The sequence below is a fragment of the Peromyscus californicus genome, unplaced genomic scaffold (genome assembly GCF_007827085.1).
Source record: "Peromyscus californicus insignis strain IS unplaced genomic scaffold, ASM782708v3 Scaffold_7__1_contigs__length_154581171, whole genome shotgun sequence".
NCBI lineage: Eukaryota > Metazoa > Chordata > Mammalia > Rodentia > Cricetidae > Peromyscus > Peromyscus californicus.
Genome location: NW_026294595.1, coordinates 149,044,764 through 149,065,017, shown reverse-complemented (window position 1 = coordinate 149,065,017; position 20,254 = coordinate 149,044,764). Strand labels below are relative to the sequence as shown.

The 20,254-nt window shown below is 49.0% G+C and overlaps 1 protein-coding gene across 1 annotated transcript in view; it reads right to left on the bottom strand.

Annotated features, from left to right (window-relative positions):
• Window positions 1–3,728: 3,728 nt before the first annotated feature.
• Vapb (VAMP associated protein B and C) overlaps window positions 3,729–20,254 on the bottom strand; it is a 41,735-nt gene continuing 25,209 nt past the window's right edge. The window contains exons 3-6 of the mRNA XM_052723170.1: window positions 17,466–17,569; window positions 14,036–14,116; window positions 12,202–12,381; window positions 3,729–10,161 (exon numbers count right to left, since the gene is read on the bottom strand). Of these exons, the coding sequence (XP_052579130.1) occupies window positions 10,003–10,161; window positions 12,202–12,381; window positions 14,036–14,116; window positions 17,466–17,569 (524 nt within the window). The 3' untranslated portion in view covers window positions 3,729–10,002. The remainder of the gene's footprint in view (window positions 10,162–12,201; window positions 12,382–14,035; window positions 14,117–17,465; window positions 17,570–20,254) is intronic.

The following is a 20,254-nucleotide window of genomic DNA, read 5'->3' as shown; positions in this document are numbered from 1 at the left end:
GAATGGATAATAAAAAAAAAATGGTGTACATATACAATACTCAGCTGTGAAGAAAAATACAATCTGCACGAAAATGGATAGACCTGGAAAGCATATTAAACAAGGTGAAAGAAAAGAAATGCATGTTCTCTCTCATATGCAAACCCTAACCTAAATTGTATACATGCATATATGCAAACAGATATAAGTATGGGTATAATATAAAGTTATTTAGAAAGGAGACCAAGGGGGTAATAATAGGTAATGAGGACAGATGGGATGCAGGCAAAAGGACTTGAGTCGTGACAGACGATCTAAAGTTAATTTTTTTAGTTTCAATTTATTCATGTGTGTGTTGTGTAAGCGAATAAAAACATCTAAGTGAAGCCACAACTTCAGAATGGCTGTCCAAACTGTACAGAGGTTTACTGAGAAACACAGAGGTTGGGGCTGGAGTTTGAGAAGCCTGCTGGGCTGTTTTCATTTGTGAGTCAATGAGGATAAAGTCATTTTTTTTAAAAACCATGAGATAGATAAATAAATAAAAGAGGAAAATAAAGACTTAAAAAAGAGGAGATCCACCCCAAAAGAGAGCAAAGGAGACGTACAATTTGATGGCAAAGGAAGTGTATGTAGCCATCAGTATGGGGGGAGTGGGGGACCTCTAAAGACATCTGTGGAAATCAATGTGTGTGAAGGCTGAGACTTACCTGTCAAGGTTTGGTGCCAAACTTATTATACAGTGAAACCTAAACCAGGAAGACTCCGGTGAAAATCATGGGTTATAAATAAGGTCAATCAGTGTCCCCAGCACAGCAGTCAGCAGTCAACGCTTGGTCACAGAACAGGGCACTAAGACAGCCAAACGCTTACGAATTCCATAATCCTATGAAAGGGAAGGGCAGGCAAGCCGTTCCTGGGACAGGGTTGAGAAACTAGTCAACTCCTTGTTGTTCACAGGGGGAGATCAGTCAATAACACCTGGGCTCAAAAGCCATGCACATCAGCATGTTATATGAAACTGGAAGGGCGAACATCAGGAGTAAGTGCTACCAGGCTACCTGAGGGACCTGGAAGCCCAGGGTGACACTGACTGTTGATTTTCATTGTGAGGTCATCAGGCAACTTGAGCCTTTTGTATTATGTACACAAAAGGCCTTGGCATAAAACAAAACAAAACTAATTATATACCTACCTGTCTATCCACATGTGTATGCATAGTTCCATTTGCGTCTGATGATGCAAATGGCAGGTTCTGGTGAGAGGATTTGAGGAAGCCAGACAGTGGACTCATGGTTTGTGGAGAAGGAACTCTGCAAAAGGGACTCTGCCTCCACCCCGAGTTTATGGGAAACACAGGAGGAAGGAAAAATGGGCCGAGGACAGGGACCTGGCCCTAGGCCACCAGCCCTTCCTCACACATTGGCTGGCTCAATATTGGCGGCTGGTTTTATCATTACGAATGGAAAATATTTCCTCTGGTCAGGAGCCACTCTTAGGAGCAGCTACATGACTGCAAGGAGGGGTGAAGATACAGTGGGACTTGGCTTTGAAAAGCTTCCTGCCTTTCTACACATTTTAACATTTTTGAAGTAGCAAAAAGATCCATTTTTCAAAAAGTCCGTAACACAGATTTTGTGTTTCTCCCAATTTTTACTCTTTCTTTTCTTCTTTGAAGTGATTTTAGTGGTCAAACATTGCTGAGAAAAACAGAAACAGAAGTTCTACTTGAAAAAAGAAAACCTGGACTGTAAGTGCAATTCAGAGTGTTCAGTGTCTGATGGGCACCTCACTCCCATTAGAGCACCCAGCGAGTTCGAGGTGAAGGTGGCAGCTTCATCTAAGGCACTAACAAAAGATCCTGAGAGTCGGGGCAGTTCCTCAGGCAGGACAGCGTTACTCCCCAGGTCCCACCCTGTTGGGACGCCACCATTCTTCAGTCCTCCACCAGCAGTGTGGCTATGAAATTGCTTTCAATTTCCAATCTTACTGAACACCATGGGGAGAAACACCCAAAAGGAGGTGGTGTAGCATGAATCTTAGAGAGTCTTATTAATAAAATCAAACCCGAGGCCAGTTATTGGGGTAAATGCTGGAAGGTGAGAGTACCAGAACAAGACACAGCTATCTCACCTTGCCAATTCCTCAGCTGGTCCTCTTTCCTCAGACTGGAAGCTTCCGTGTCCTCATCCCAATGGCTCTCAGCTGAACTGCTAGAAAGCCTGGAAGCTTAACCAGGCAAATGCTTAACCAGCCAAATGCTCCTACTTTCTGGTCCTCACGCCTTATAAACCTTTCTGCTTTCTACCATCACTCCCTGGGATTAAAGGCTCACTTCTTGGGATTAAAGGCGTGAGTCACCATGCCTGGCTGTTTCCAATGAGGCCTTGAACTCACAGAGATCCAGAGGGATTTCTGTCTCTGGAGTGCTAGGATTAAAGGTGTGAGTGAGTGTGAGTAAAGGTCTAGCCTCTGTATCTAGTGGCTGTCTGTTCTCTGACCCCAGATAAGTTTATTAGGGTGCACAATATTTTGGGGAACACAGTACCACCACAATGTGGGGCACACCAACAGGTTTGGACTGGTGCAGACACCAAGTTGTAGGTAAAGCTGGCCATCAGAGTTCTCGTCAGCCCCACCCCCCACCCCCCCCACCCCACCCCCCCACCCCCCACCCCCGTGCACACAAACTCACTCCCGTGCTCTGGGCTGCAGCCTCTGCCCATCACCTGCTGCTGCCGCCTGTGCAGACAGCCTCTATTCTCGAACCCTCAACCTGGCTTCACGGGCTTGCAAGCAGCGTTTACTCACAGGCAAATACAGGCAAAAGAACCCCCAAACGTCACGCGCACAGTGAGGTGTGTGTGTGCCTGTGTGAACCTTTGTCCTTGTCTGCATGCACACGTGTGTCTGACAGCACGGCGCCTGGTTGGCGAGAACCAGCCACCGCTGGGTTGTGACAGCAAGGGGTTAAGGAAATGGCTCAGGAGGACTGAGACAGCAGCAGTGCCTTACTGGAGATGGTGGGGCCCAACTTCCAAATGCAGACTTCCCGTGTCCATTTTGACCTCTTAGGGGCTAATCCTGTGAGGTCAGGGCTCATTTGCACAGCTGTGTATGGTGGCAACATCAGATATCGCTTCAAGACATCTCGGCTGGCTGAGTTCTGAGAGCACCAGACAGAGGGAAAGAAAGGAGTAACGGCAGTCACGCTGTGTATGCTGACACAAGATGGTCTCTAAAATACATTTCCAAGAGGAAGGGGCCGGGGAACTGCCTCGGCGCTGTGCCCTCTGGTCTGGTACGATGGCTTAGCTTTTGCCTGTGCTACTTTTCCAAGAGGTTGAAACTGTCTTTGTGAATGCTTTCACATAATACCGTGAGACAGAGAACTGTCCATCAGGACTTAAAAGACGGAGGCCAGATCATCTACACTGGCAGAACATGCACTCTGCAAACCAGTGACACCTGCCTCCCCCAACAGGAAAACCTGAGAATCCAGTGGACCCCATGTGGCTCCCCCACCCCCTACACCTCTGCTCCTGGGAAGTTCCTCAGTGGCAAAATGAGGAAGTTGATCTAAATCATCCTTAAATCTGGTTTCTGGTACAAAGATCTGTGATTTTCATTTAATCCAATTTCCTCCCCCTTAGAAGCAGAGTGCAGCACAATGGTTCTCGGTACATTCTCCGCAGCACACCAAACACTCTCAAGCCATCCATTCAAAATAATTTTACACGGAAGCATCCTTTAAATATATTCAGAGCACAGAATTTATTGAACATTATATGGAGACAGCTCATATGAAAGTTTATACCCCGGCAGGGCAGGTTTCATCAGACCGACACAGAACATGTGAGACTAACTCGCTGTGAACGGCTCTTTCAGTCTGGACACCGCAGAAATACGTTTCCTTCCCTCTGGGAAACGTAAAGTCAGCCATAAAACCATGGATTTATCACACATCAGATAACCAAAGTGCATGACGATGAAGTCCTTTCCTGCTCCGATTCTGTAAATGAGTTCCACATCAGAACAGGAAATACAGCTTAAATGCATAAAGGAGAGATGATGAAAACAGCAGCATTCTAAAACATCTCATGAAATACTCAGTCCCTAAAATGTTGACGTACACTGAGGTCGGAATGAACACACACAATCACAGGCTGCAGAGATCTTTGAGATGAGAAAGGATGTGAGGCCGGATGGGAACGGCATGCATCGCTGAGACTGTTTCTCAGATGGGGAGGGGCGGTGATGGGAACATTGTCTTGTGTTTGTTATAGGAAGTTCTTCCAAATGCCAGCAGTTCACATATTTTATTTAAAAAATAAAACAGAACAACAACGAAAGAAACGCCAGCCACAAAAATGAGGCCCACTGCATTTTGCATTTTTCTACATAAGTGCTCAGATAACCACACTCAGGCCGCTTACCAGTGATAGCACACGCCAAATGACTCCTGCAGATTACCTTCACAGCACCTCATCCGGTGCGGAAAATAGAGAATGCGCTTTAGAAACATCTGCTACGTGGATCCTGAACAGAAGACAGTTTTGTACACATCACAGACAAAAAAAAATTCTGACCTTTGGAGCCATGTAAAAGACTCAATGAGAAAAGGCTTTTTTTCTTTCTTCTTTTTTTTTTAATAAATGCTGCACTGAAGGGCTAGCAGCTGAATTTAGTTTACCTCTAAAAAGCAGAGATAGGAACACAGGCGGCCCGTCCATAAAAAAGATGGAGGCCTTATTGTGTTAAAGGGAGAACTGGTGAGTCGATGTGTGGAACGTGTGTGCTAATTCATCATCTTCGTAAGTCATGTAAGCTCTGCATTCTTGTTAGCAAGGAGGCTTAATGAGATTGTGTTAAAAGATCTGATTTGTCTCCCATAGTTGGTGTTTTCTGAAGGGAGACACAAAGTAACATGTAATCTGTTTTATTTCGGCCAGACGTGGCTTTTGAGCATCAGAGAAACGGAACTGTGGCTGCAGCTCCACCGTGCAACGGCCCTGCCAGCTCCTGAGGCTCATCAGGATGCAGGCGGGAATGCAGGGCAGAGCATCCATCCTACACCCACATCCATTAGCGAGATGATTAAACCCGCATCAGGCCCTCGCTGCAATACAGCAACTATAATAGGGCATTGTTACGGGATCAATGCTTCCTGGTTCAAAATAAACATCAGCATTTATCCGGCAGCAGCACTTGTACCCCACAGCTGTGCTTCTTCCCAGTGACATCTTTTCATCAGTGTAATCCACACTGTGGCAACATTCCAAGGTATCATAACTGCAAATATTTGTGGCAAGTTGGATAATGGCTGTGTTTTTGTTGCTAGTTTTCCTTCCTCTTCTGAAGAGCGGGTGCACACATATTCTAATAAATTAGTCCCATTAAGGAAAAAAATCTAAGGTAATTATTACATTCGTCAAAACCCCCTTTCCTCCACCTTCCCCAGATCTCTCTTAACTCTAACACAGAGGTGTTTGTGTGTGCTGTGCCTTTGAAATTTTCATATAGCTGTAAAGGGAATAAATGAACGGGCGTGAAGACTACACGCATGGCTGTGGAAACGGCTGTCACCCACTTCCTTAGGGGTCTGGCTCCCTCATGCACCCCAAATAGTAAATCCTCAGATGCTGAGCATGCGGTGACCATTGGAGGGCTGGGAGCCGGACAGGAACGCATTCACAGCTACCTGCACCCGATGCTCCTGTGACAGTCGACTGTCACTTGCTTATGTATTTCTCCATAGGTTCAGAGAGAGCCCAGACACAAGCTCAGCTGCTTCCAAACCTCAATAGGCCACTTCTATAATGCCAATTTTAATGAACTTCTCTCATCCACATTTAATTTACAAGTTATAAGGCGCCTCCAGGTAAAGCAACCTTACCTCACTGAGACACAGTGGTAATTTTCTTTCTAAAGCTCCCAGTTCATTCCCCAGGCACATACATGTATTCATCATGTGGGATGTGTTCAGGCCACGCCAGAGCCCTGGCTCTCCCTACTCAGCCTGGAAACACCAGCTAGGTCAGGGCAGCTGAGGTGCCTGACAGCAAATATCTTCCTCCACCTCGTTCCCTCCCTCCCCCGATCCCCAGATCTCAAGCAAGCAGTGCCTTAGCATGCACATGCAGGCTGGGGTTCATTTAGCTCAAAATGAAAAGGCTGCCCAGCTTAACGCACTGGAGCTTTTGCACCCCTGCGTACAGGGCAGAGCCTAGCGTGAGGTTCTGTGGAGGTGCTCTGCAGCCAGGATGGCGTCGACAAAGACTCCTATCCCACACAGTAGCTCTGTCTGGGGAGGGAAAAGGCCTTCTCCACATCCAATCAGGCCAGGAAACCCTGAGGGAGCCAGCCGGTGGGCCACGATCTCAGAGCTGCCCTTTGCGTTCCCAGAGAGTGATGGCAGGGCCTCGCAGAGCCGCAGACGGCACCCATCCATCTATGCTCTGCAGGGGACTTTTAAACACAATTGCATTTCTGCTTGGCTTTGAAAAGCGTTCTTTCTCAGTAACAGCAAACATGGCCAGGTGTAATTAGGATGAGTCTGGTACCTTCCGGTTACTCGCAAAGTTTTACTCAGCCCCTCCGTCACAGTAGACAGACTCCAAAGGAGACATGGCTATCACTGCGAGCAAAGGGAACACTGTCATCTACACTGGAGAAGGTCTGGGAAGCAGAATGTAGTCACAGAACTGACTCTCTTGGTATCCCTGTCTCTCCCTTACCACAAGGATTTTGCAAACCATAACCAGAAATCTGCACTTGGGCCAGTGATTTGGAGGAACTGAAAAGGACAAGTGACGCCACATTTTGGCATGGACTCTGAGTTTGAAAACACCAAGATTTGTGTGCAAAAAAATAAATAAATAAAATAAAAATAAATACAGGCACCATTTGGGAACTGTCAAGCTACTACACACGGCGCATATGCTACACACAAACACACACGTGCACATACAGGGCTTGTTTTCAAATTAATCTGAAGGGCTCTTTAGCTGTGAGTTCTCACTGCACGCGGCTCCGTCTGACTCAACACAGCCTGCAGGCTGGGACACTGCTATCTTCACAGGGCAGTGCTGTTCCTGGGATTTGTTTGAGAGCAGTTAGGTTTTCACGGCTCACTGGAGGTTCTTCATTCCCCTTTCTGTGTTATGTAGGTATAAGCCGTCTCTCTAGGCATAAACTGTCCACTGGTAAAAATCAATTTTGATTTTATCAGTATTTATTACTGCTGGTGCCAGCAGTTTAAAAGACCAGAGACGGAAAACATGCAAACTAGGAGGAGAAAAAAATTAAAGCCAGGGCCTCACACCGACAGATAATAGTGCCTGCTGTCCTAAGAGGTGCTCTGTATCATTCCAAGCTTAAATTATCAACTTAGAAATTCAATCAATAGCAATTGATGGGGCTCTGCTACTGCGTCCATCTGTGAGCACTGTGGCTGTTGCTTCCAAAGCCAGGACACCCAACCAGGAGGGGCAGTGGGCCCAGTAACCACGGAGGACTTGCCCGGGCTGCTTCACAGCTGCCATCCTACCAGGTCTCAGCTTTTCACCTTCCAGAACATCTGACTCTGCCCTCTCTGGAGACTGCAGACTCTTAGGACAAAGAGCCACACTCACCTCCTTTTTGCCTTACTCAGTTTTTTTTTTCCTCTCTGAAAATTCAAAAAAAAAGACACCCCAAATGTGCACATCTCTCTTCAGGGCCCCAAATATAAGCACTCTTCCGTCAAACACCGCTCTCTTCCAGCACACTCTGTACTGATGGGGTGACTCGGAGAATTACCCACTCTGCCTTGCTAACCTCCCTACGGTTTCCAGCCTCCTTTCAGTCAGGAAGCCCCACCAACTACCATACCATGCCCAGACAGTCCTCCTCAAGGAAGGACTTCCAAGGGTCGTACAAAGGACAGACATCTGTTTATCTCAGGACTTGTTGTTACTGCTGCAGCAAAAGCTAAGCGAATTCTCACAGCACACAAACAATCACCTTCCACGGCTCTCACCACGGCAGCTCCCGGACATGCTTTAATCTCGACATCTGGCTGTGCCTCTGAAGAATTTTTCTAGCACACATGGCCATCCCTTAAGAACACTTGAGACCTTAGCCCTGGTGTCAGGGAGCTAGATGACCCCCCGCAGTTCCTGCTCGAGGCCCTGAGTTACTCTGCTCTCAAAGCCTGGAAGGGCCAGAAGCTGCAGAAGGATTACTGGCAGCACCTTCGACTGTCAAACCTCAGTTCACCATGGAAAGCCAGGTGGCAGGTCAGACTGCTCAGCTCAGTCTTGACCCTCCCTTTCTCAGGTACATGGAAAGGATCCCGGAGACTCTGCTGTACAGCAGACCAGGGCTTTCTCAGCATTTCCTGAGAACACCTGGGGTCACTCAGAGAGGAAGCTACATACTCAGACTACCTAGACTCCCATCTCACCGTCCCAAAGCTCCAGCTGACCAGTCAGGCACAGCAGCAGTGTGGCTCGAGTATCCAAGCCAGTCTTCCTTTAGATGGGCTTGTCCTGTCAGACCTAGGTCTGTTACTGAAGGGCCAAGGTCATGGGAGAGAAAGGACAGCGGGCCTGAGATGGCAGCAGTTTTATTTTCTATACTGTTAGCTGAAGCCAACCAAAACTATAATAATCAAAATAATAGTAATCTATGTGTGTGTGTCCACACAGATGTGTGTACAGTCAAATCATTAAACATGTGTTTCCCACTGATAGAGCTCATTTTAAAGTCAACCTTCCATAGCACACTAACGATGATTAATAATAATAATCCCACACAGCAAATGTGACAAAATGACAAAAGAACTCTTAATTTGGGGCTTTATTTTAATTTCTTCTTTTAGGATGCTACATAGTTGAGCAGAACTGGATTGGTCTTTTACGGCATGAAATTAATTCACAGTCAAGACTCTTCATTACCAGCAGATGGGTTTGCTGAGGTGCTCTCCCTCCCCACCTCTGTACCCGTCACCCTCTTGCAGCCTGACTCACTCGTCCTGAGAAGGGCAGGTCAGACCTGGCCTGTGTTCTAGATGAATGAGTATCAGCGGAGAGTAAGGGAAGAGCAATCTAGAAGCCCGGGTAACCCAGAGCTGACTGTCACTACAAAGAGTGTCTCTCCTCAGGACAGCTGTTACTGACCTACAACAAAACACTTCCTGGCAGCTGTCTCCTGACTCAGGCTCTCCCCACCCTTTGGACCTCCAGAGACACGGAGCCACAGTGCCCACAGCAGCACCACCCCTCACTGGTACTCTGCAGCACAGGTGACGTACAGGCCGCAGCACTGCCTGTACTCTGGTGACAGTGGAACACATGAGATGAAATACATTAAATAAGTTAAATATGCATTACACATCTCTGGTAACAGCTCAGTGTCACTACATGAACCAACGGTAATTTAGCTTGGTCCCTTTAAGAGAACAGAGCACAGACTTTATCTCTCACTCATGACCTACAGCTACACAAGATGTGGCCACCATGCAATGCATTTTGGCTTCCCGTAGCTCTGCATGCCTGAAGAGCCCATGGCTTGGACACAACAGCAGGCCTAGGGCAGCCGCCCGGGTGAGACCAGGCAGCGTGAGGTGGCTGTGGATGGGACAGCACACCCCACCTCGAAGGACTCACGCTCCCACAGGCCAGCCGCAACATGTGAAGAAGAGCTTCTTGCTTTAAGAGAGGTGATCTAGGAACATGTGCCAAGGCCTACCCGAGTTTAACGTGACAGCTACAATATGCCACTGTGGTTAATCACGGTGCCCCTCAGTAACAGACCATTCTTCCCCCATCCATTTACTAGACATTTTTAACTTTCTAAAAGATCATTATATTATGCTATATTTGTGTGTGCATTTGTGTGTGCATGGGGAGGGGTATTTAAAGGCAAGACCTGTGAGATGTCATCATACATTAATTTCTTTTTACGCATGGTTATGATAAATTTAAATCCCATGATGTGGTAGATCCATCAATCCAATCTGCCATCCTTCGCATGCGGCCTCTACAAGGCAATCTTCCCTATAATGACACCAACAATAAAGAACAAAACCACCAGAGCCAGCAGCCGGGCGCTGAGGCCTTCCTCCTTCCCGGTAGCAGCCAGAGCCGCCATGGGGCTGTTGCTCTGCAGCGCCTTCCTCACCCGAAGCCCATCTTCTTCCTAGGAGGAATAAGTGCACATTTCAAAAGTGGACCATGGCTTGGCAGACATGATCCAGACACAACGCAAAAGCACATGGAAGCCTACAGAGAAGCCACTGCCAGGATCCTCCTGGCCTCAAGGTTCTTCCTACCAGAGCTGCTGGCTCCCTCCTGACACCAAGCTGAAGGGCACCCTCAGCTTCCTATGAACTACAGGAAAAGCTCTCGGGCTGAGGGTCGGAAGGAGGACAGGTTCTTTGGCCATGTCTTGGCCTCTTCTCTGCCTATCTCCAGATCTGACCTCTGCCCTGTCCTGAACCTACAAGTCTGTCCAGCCAATTCATGTCTGCTTGAAATCTCAGGTACTTCTCAAGACACAAACCACAGCCAACTATTCAGTGGGGACCTGTAAGCCTGGCAAGAGACCTAGGTAGACTATTGAATCCAATAACCTTGGAATTTGAAACACATACTATGTGCACTGGCTGCCATAGCTGGTAAAGAGAAAACCTGCATTTGCCCACCACAAATACCTCCTAACTAACCCACGGCTTCTTGCTTCCACACCCACCACGCTCCCAGGATGGGTAAGGAACAAAGTGTCTGTTTTCCACTGCTTCCGCCTGAAGGACTTGCAGGTTCCTCTAGTCCCCTTCCCAAGCCCACTGCTACACAGGGTCAGCTCTAGGCTGCTCCATTCTGAGACCTCCCACATAGCTGACACTCTCCACCCTTTTCCTCTGCTTCTTTCTTATCTGCCAAGTGCCAAGTACAGTCTTCCCATGACCTGCAACACAAGCTCTCTGTGGGCCCACTAAGGACATGGGCTGTAACCATCACTGTCTCGTCACTCCCTCAGCCTCACGGACAGGGAGCTCCCCAGGGCAGCCTGCTCATAGCTGAGCCCACAACACCTGGCACACAGCAGATCTCACTAAACAAGAAGCCAGTGTCTGGCAGGATAAAACATCCTCCCCGTCAAGATGGCTCTGATATTATTTTAAGAGATATTCTGCTCATGGGCAAGGCCAGCACCACAGCCTAGTGATGAATGAGCTCCAGCGTTCGATTAACTCAAAAAAATGGGCACAGCAAAATACAGCATTTATTTTATTGGGTTTACATAGAAGCTATTCCGACCTATAGATCACTGTAAATGGTGCAGAACTCTATTTCTGAGGAGAGATGCGTTCAAAGAGAAGCTTTTGCAAAGGAAGATGCTGAGGCCACTTCCAACCTGCCATCCTCCTACATCTGCCTCAGAGCTGGAATGCAGAGGAGTCGGCTTAAGCGAGTGCGTTCTGTGCATCTGCTGCCACAGCGGGCAAGGAGGGGAAACCTATTACATGCTTGGCTGGCATCATCAAGATTAAGAACAAATAGGCCTCAAAATTTAAGCTGTAACAAAAGCTCCTATAATCAGATGTTCAGGTCTATCCACATCCAAGACAGACAGATCCACAGTGCTCGAGCTACAGGTCAGTCAGAGAGGCACTCAACAAAAAGGCCTGAGAAATGGGCCTGGAGTGGACAAGACCGTATGCAAACCGCATACACAGTGACATGGGCTGCCTCTGGCCTCCCCAGTCCAACGTGACACACCCACAGGTGCCCTGAGCTGCAGCCTCAGTTTCTCCTTTGCGCCTCCACCTCTCTATAGGGCCAGTACCATGCTTTCTTCTCACCACCAGCAGAGCAGCCTGAGGAGCGTCTACTGCCCACACCGACTTGAGACTTCTCAAAACTCATGTGCCCCTGTTAACAGTATGAGCAGGATTTGGCCTTCAACCAAGATCACCCAAGGGACAGCCACAGTGGGGTCTGACAGTGCATATTCGAAGAACTGGCTCAACTTAGACCAGTGGAAATGGGAGCGGGTTTGGTTCCCTAGGGAAACAACAGTTTGGCAGGTACGAGCCAAACACCCTTTCAAGAGCCCCAAGAGAAAGCTTTGCAAATGGGCCTTGTGGAAGAAAAAGTCAGCAAATGCAGAGACACAAAGCCACCCGCGCGCCCACCCGCACTGCCCACCCGCGCTGCCCAGCAAGCAGGGCATTACCTGGCGCTGCCTGCCCTCCTCCCGCAGCCTCTGCACCTCCCCCTGCAACCGCTTGCACTCTTCCATCACTTTCTTCACTTCGGTGTCATCAAGGGACGACGACGTCAGGGACTTAGCAGTCGCTGGGGCTTCTGTCTTGGCTGCACTTGTAGGTATAATTTTATTTATTTCTACATCATGCTGTTCAGAAATAAATGAAAGCCCAAGGGTCACCAAGTATGTAAGAAAGGATTTTATGCAAAGTAGTTCTCAGTACACAATACATGAGGTAGCCTTTCATCCACACTGTAAAATGTCACATTTATTTTTTAAATGTATCACTTTATCTAATATCTTGATAATCTAAAGCTACCGGGCCCTAGAAATTATGAATAAGGGCAAATAATGAAGTTGGGCTGAGGCTGATACTTCAAGGAGGAGAAAAAGGGCCGCGCATATTGCACCATCAAATTCCTGCCATGCAAAAATTAGCATACTGCAATTGTGCAAGCTCAGGAATTATCAGCTGCAAATTACCTTTGCAGGAGAGCTGAGCATCCCAGGCCTCTGGGGGTGGGGGGCTGGGGAGTAGGAGGCCCAAAGAGTGCTACATATGGACCACCTGGGATGAGGAGGAACAAGCTTTGAGTCAGCCATGCCTCTGTCTGGGGAGACCACACACTCCTGTGTCCCCTGCATAAAATGGGTCATGCTCTTGAAATATGAGCTAATCAGTGGAAGCAGGGTGAGGAGTACTCAGAATGGTGGCCTGAGGTTCTGGGCAGCAATCTGAAAATCAGACATCCAGCTCCAATTCCCTTCACTTTCCACTGAACGGAGAGCCCTAGAAGGCAGAATCCAGGCCTGTGCCCTACTTATCATGGGGCTGGGGTCAGGATCCATGTCTCCCTGTTTCTAAGTTAACTTTCCTACAACAGGATGCTATTCTCTCTCCATTCAAAGAACCAGGATGGTAGTAGCTGATGACAGAGCAGAAGAAAACAGACAGTTCTGACTGCAATCAACAGCATTCTGTGCAAAGACACTGCAGAGCACTTTCCCTGCCCAGCTCTCTCCATCACGGGCAAGGGCCTGCAGAGCACACACGGCTTTACTTCTTAACATAATTTTAACTCTCCTAGCCAGTTGGAAAGGAGTGTACATCGGTATTTAAGATGTCATCTCCTGTCTTCTACTGGTCCATAGTGAAGGCCCAGATGAAGTCAGCACAGGGAGAGAAGGGGCAGACAGGGAAGTAGGGGACGAGGGGTGGGGGCTCCCAATGGAGCAGTGGGCACACAATAACCTCCATGAAAATCTGGGGGTACTGCTAGCATCTTGGGAGCAGGGTACAGACGGTGGGTGGGAACTCAATGCTGGATACCCGACAGTGCACAGGACGCAAATGCCAGCAGCCCTGAGGCCAAGAGAGTCTCATCTCAAGGCAGAGCTGCACTGACTGTCGGTGGGGAAGGGGGGTGGGCAGCAGCTGCTGAGGAAAGCAGCCAGGGCGCTCTGAGAGTTTACCACCTGTCTAAGCACCGCGGTAAAGGGCAAATCACTCCACTGTGGTCTCCCCCACTTTGCCAAGCAAAGGCTCCCTGGGATTCACGACCTCAGGAGCCAACAGGTTGCTCCTCTCAAGGGGAAACTTTCAGTTAGCTGTTCTCCGCAAGTCTTTCCCAAGGTTGATTTATAATGCCAGCTTATCTGTTGACTTCAGCTTCTTTTTTTCCTTCATACATTAGAGGAAGGAAAATAATTTGCCAGCTTGAATCTTTGTTTCACAGGAGATGGCATGCAAATAAGTATCAGCTTGCAACATTCGATTACTGTTAACTAGAGACATACTTACTGGTTTAGCGTTTTCTGCTGGCAATTCAAACACACATCTAAGTTTTGAATCCATAAGGTCTTCCGGTTTTGCCTCCTTCCACTAAAACAATTTAAATTTAATAATCAGGGTATTATCAAGCTGCTGGAAGAATAATTCTCCTCCTATAACTGACAATTTCAGAAAAATACTCTTAATGAGAAAGCCCTGATGTATATCAAATAAAGAACTTAAGTCTGCTGAGATTTCAATATTTTTAACATGACAAGATTAAATGCACTAGCTCTCCTGAATATTTATCACACTTTGCAAACCCTGCAGTCTCTGCCTGGCTCCTTAGAGCCTGCCCAAGCTCACCCATTGCTACCTCATGGGCAGCACAGGCCTGGGAAGCATGGCTGAAGAAGGGTGCCCTCCCCCACCCCCGCAAAGGCAACCCCAGCTCTCCTTAAGGAACTGTAATCTACACAACAGGGCGTACACGCCTGGAGAGCTGGAAGATGAGGGTTTAACCCCACTCTGTCAACCACCAGTGGGGCACATCCACCACCGAGCCATGCCACCACTGTGGAGCACATCCACCAGAGCCATGCCACCACTGTGGAGCACATCCACCAGAGCCATGCCACCACTGTGGAGCATATCCACCAGAGCCATGCCACCACTGTGGAGCACATCCACCAGAGCCATGCCACCACTGTGGAGCACATCCACCAGAGCCATGCCACCACTGTGGAGCATATCCACCACCGAGCCATGCCACCACTGTGGAGCACATCCACCGAGCCATGCCACCACTGTGGAGCACACCCACCAGAGCCATGCCACCACTGTGGAGCATATCCACCACCGAGCCATGCCACCACTGTGGAGCACATCCACCGAGCCATGCCACCACTGTGGAGCACATCCACCGAGCCATGCCACCACTGTGGAGCACATCCACCAGAGCCATGCCACCACTGTGGAGCATATCCACCACCGAGCCATGCCACCACTGTGGAGCACATCCACCACCGAGCCATGCCACCACTGTGGAGCACACCCACCAGAGCCATGCCACCACTGTGGAGCATATCCACCAGAGCCATGCCACCACTGTGGAGCACACCCACCAGAGCCATGCCACCACTGTGGAGCACATCCACCAGAGCCATGCCACCACTGTGGCTGCACCAGGGTGGCCTTGCCCAAGCCACCCCACCCATCAGTGAGGGCTGTGCCAATCATTAACATCTCCTCTCAGATGTGGAGGAAGGGTTGAGAATGACAGGTCAGCAAAGCGGCAAGGTGACACCTGAGAGAAGCGAGGCACCGACCCTCACCCTCCCAACCACGCAGAGCAGCTAGGGCAATCCACTGGTCCGGTCCCAGGGCACTGCCACCCTAACGATGGCAGAAGAAGTCAACAGGGTGGCACACCGACACTCACAGGACGCCCAAGAGCACTGAGCTACATAGGAAGAAACCAAAACACAAAGGTTGCTCTGTGCATGTGTGCCCCCGTGTGAGTCAGAGAGGATCATGCAAGGGCCAGCTCTGGGCTCTTAATGCTGGTGACAAGAGGACACTCAAGTAGTCTTAGGAACTGCCTACAAACCACAGTGCAGACAGACGTCCATATCACCTGTGCCGACTCATCAAACTGCACCAAGAGCAAAACAGTCAGCAAGCAGTAACATCACCTAAGTAGGACCATTCTTGTCCCCAAATCTGAATCTGAATTTAATGATGATGATCCAAGATTAAGACGCTCCTCCAAGTCCAATGACCTGTACCCTAAAGCCACAAACCCAAGGTGCAGGGAAGGTCCTCCGCTGGAGCATCCAAAGGCCACACTCGACTGCTCAGAGAACACTAGATGGGAATTAGCCTCTTTAGGCTCCTGACAGCTCCAGCTCACTGTCACCCGCATACAGTACTATGTCAGTAAAGAGTGTCCATACTCTACAGGGCTCCAGGTACTCAGCAACCCTGCTCCTACAGGCAGCTGGCACAGGAAAGTCTGTGACCGCTCAGTAGCCAAGTGTTCACACAGTACATCACGGCCAAGGGGACCAGGCCCTGCTCTCCGCTTCCGGCATACTGTCAGCTCAAGAGCAACACAGGCTCTCCGAGGAGTCGGACCTGCTGTGGGAGAACTGCCCGTCCCCTCCACGCAACTCGGCTCTGACTCAGGTGGGCATGTCCACAGTGCCCTACCAAATGTGCTGCCCAAACACCCACTGAGAAATAGAAGGCCCCTTTGTCAACCTGCAGTGCCTGGCCCCTAATTACTCAGGTGAAGTGTCAGGCATGGGCACACTCTCCTCAAAACCCTATGGGCTGCATTTTTATTCCCAATTCACAGGTGGCTAAAACCTCAAGAAGAATCAACAAAACCTGCCCAAGACAGACCACAGCATTAGTAAAGACAGGGTTCTGCCTCGGGATCAAGACGGCCCAGCCCCCACCGTTCCAGCTGTACCCCAGTGGAAGGCAGACATCCACTTTCCATGCCTGTCATGTGTTCCCTTCATCACACAGACTAACACAACACAGGGCAGGAAATGAAAGGGCAGAGGGTGTCTCCAGGGTCAGTCTTATGACAAGGCCTCGCTCCAGCTCAATACGTGACTTAACTAACTTCCCTTTCTGCCCCCACGGTAGGCACCACTGCAGGCAGCTGGTTTGGCTTTCCCATGCCCTAAGCAAAGGCTGTATGGGGACACCGGCAGGAGACAAGCATGGCACAGAACAACACCCCTGACACCCTCGACATCTCTGGGCAGCCAGATCCTGAGGACCACTGCTCGCTGTGCCACAGATGTGAACCGGCAGCACCACCTTTGGGGAGAACTGCCATTCTATTCTCTCTTCCTCCAGAAAGAAAAAAAAATCAATATTATAAAATATTGTTTATTTATAAGAACAAAGGCATCTTAATTTTACCAGAATTAGAGACACTGTTAAACGTGTACTCAAGCAGAGGAAGGAGGAATGAAAATGAAGCGGGCTGTGGGTGTGAGGTGGGCTGTGGATGTAGCTCAGAGACAGAGTAGCTGCTTAGTATAAGCAAGATCAGAGTTCAATCTTGAGCAAAGAACCCAAAGAACTGTGCCGACCAAGTAAAAGAGGAAAGCGATGCAGGGGAGTGTCAACAGGAAGGCGGGGGCATTTGGTATTCAACACAAGCACATCCTTCTGGGTATGCGGGGCTGGAGACAGGTGAGAAACATCCTGTGGTGCAGGAGAGAGGGAGGAAGGGGTCCAGGAGAGCAGAGAATTGTGGCAAGTTCAGGCCATCGAGTCAGGGAAGAACAGCATGCAAATGTTAAAGCTGTTCATCCAAGTCAGGAAAGCCATACAGGGTCAGAGTGCACACCTCCCTAACAACACACTTGTCGTCACCCTCCACGCCTGCGCCTGCCTTAGCGGGCTGGAGAGGAGGAGGAGCAGCGTCCGTACTTACCACTGCCTCCATATCAGAAGTATCAGGTGGAGCGAACATGGACTGGACCATAAACTTGTGTTTACTCTTCTCACTGGGGTCATAATCGAAAGGCTGTAACATCACTGAGAGAGAAAATATTTCATCAGGAGGGTCAGAACGCGGTCATCAGAGCCGTCTGTCCAGTTAACACACTGTGGAGCAAAGCCACCTCCCGGTGCTCCCATCCGGACCCCGAGGAAGGACATGAGCCAGCAGGGATGGACAGTCTTCCCCCAACTCCTCAGGGCAGCAGCCAAGCCCGACAGCAGGTGCTAGCTGAACCCAGGGGCTGTTTAGGACATGGGGGCCTGAGTCTTGACAACCCTGGCCACGCACTCCCACACAGCCACCCTGACCTGTCTTACAGCCCTTACTGAAGACATAAAATGGGAGAAACACCAAAGGCCTATTTTTCTCAGGAAAACATTGCCAAATGATCTTTTCGAGAAGGAAAACAGAATAACTCAAAACGTTTCAGGGTGGGTTTCGCTTCTCTCCACCCCATTTCCCACGCAGCTCATCAAGGTAAGGCTTGAAATATGACTTTGCCAATAGAATTCTGGAAATGGCTTATAAGCTGGATTTCCCACAGCAGGAAAAACAATTCCAACTCTTGCTCCATCCCCCACCCAGAACCCAGAGAAAGCTCACCCAAGGACCCATGGCCTGGCACCCTGCTGTACTGTCTTCTACTCTGGTTTGTTCCCTTGGACCTATTTCCTAGATGACCTGGGCCAAGCCCTGTGGCATAAGGGCTGCTCTGCAATATGCTCTTGGCTGCACGGCTTTAACAAGCCTCATACTGAGTGCCCTTCCCTCAGACCTAAATCGACAAGCAGGGGGAAGCCTTAGAGAGTCAATGTGGGCCTAGCATCTCCATGGGGCCAGAGACTGGCCTTGCTCTTCGGCACTATCATTACCTCACTCAATCTGTAAGAGGCAAGCACTGCTGAGTTGTTGTTCGGTTGTCTGTTTTTCAGATGAGAAAACTGGAACGGCAGCTAGCTTGCCTCACCTCACCAAGGCACACCCACTCAAATCCAACGTGTCTGCTTCACAGTGTCTGCTCTCAACACACCAAGGGACACCTGTCCTGCCCTCTCAGTGTGCTCCCCAAAGGCATCCATCCACCTTCTAGATGGGAAGTCAAAGGCTACAGTGGCATGTTTAACAATGAAGCCAGGGCTCCAGCCTGGCTCTGACTCTTGGGTCACAGTCCCACACTATGGTTCCTCCCCAGTCTACCTGTAGATGGTGGCTCACATCTTTAATCCTAGTACTCTGGAGGCAGAGGCAGGTGGATCTCACTTTGAGGCCAGCCTGGTCTATGTAGCATGTGCAAAGCCTGGGTCAACCCTAGCACTGGAGAAAAAAAAAAAAAAAAGAAAGAAAGAAAACACTACTTGTCTGCCACAGAGCCATCTAAAGACTCTATTAACTTCCTGTCTGGGCAACACATCCACCAACACAGCACCACACACTGAGTGAAGTAGACACGAGAATTTAGTCTATTAAGACGTCAAATCTGCAGAAGCTGTCAACAATGTGAGCCTTCTAATTTCTCGAGAATAGCTACTTTCATTAAAAAAAAAAAATACTACCACAAACATGTAATTGATGGATTGTAATTTTTAAAGAAATTAGTCATTTTTAAATTTCTAATATAATAAATACCATTATAGCTCACAAAGACCCACACTCTTGGGGTGTTCAACTGTCAGCAGCACAAGAAGTCCAGAGACTATATATAGAATGAATACAGTCACCACATACACCGCCTTTCTGGCCCTTTCCAGAGGTGGCCCTTCTTGAGACAATCTAAGGAGAAAAGAGTTAGCTGAGGCCATGCTGGAGCCTGAAGTCGGCACTGGTGGGGCTAATCAGAGAACCTAGGCCAGGAATGGGAAGCAGGGCCTCTGGAGGGGTCGTCTGGGAAGCTCTGGCATAAGGTAGGGACTTGCCCCTCCTCCACTGCAGAAACAAGTAGAGAAGCAGCTGCCTACCTCCCACTGGCTGTCCTTTGTGTGTATGACACTCTACAGACCCTGGGTACACCTCAGGACCCCACACCCTCTTCACACAGCCCCTCACATACACCACCGAGTTCCTGTCCCTCAGCTACCACCGTCCCATGTCAAATCCAGTTTCAGCTGAAACTTTATAAGAACATGACAGAATAAATGTTGGTCAGTGCTAGTTCATTGCAAATTGTGGCACAAATTATGTACTTTTTCCATGACAAGCTATAAAAGAGCTTCCCATTAACTTAATTTATTTCATTTAAATACCAGAGACACTGATGATAAAACCCTAAGTGAACCGTCCCTCCTTTCAGAACGCATCTGCTGACAGAACATTAAAGAAGCCTGTTACCAGGAGACGACCTGGGCTCAGTCATCCCCTCACCCACCCCGTGCTCCGGACACAGAGCCTGCTGTATTAGACACCAAAGTGGGGCCCTTGTGAAGAACCTCCAGGGTCACGAAGCACTGATCGATCAGGCCAGACTTCCTTCAAAAGAGAAGGAAACAGGCAGCAGCTTAAAACACACACAGGCTTGGAAAATGATGACCTGATTAAATGCAGCATAAAAGCTGCTTCCAGGGCACTGGGCAACCACTGACCACTTTCATCTGCACCACAGTGGGAGGGGGCAAATAAGGAGTCGAAAGACCACCACCACTCCGCCTCAGTTCTCACCTGGAAATGTCTCCATGTTCTACAAGCCACAGCCAGTTCTGGCCCCACTCACGTTCTTCCTCCCAGCC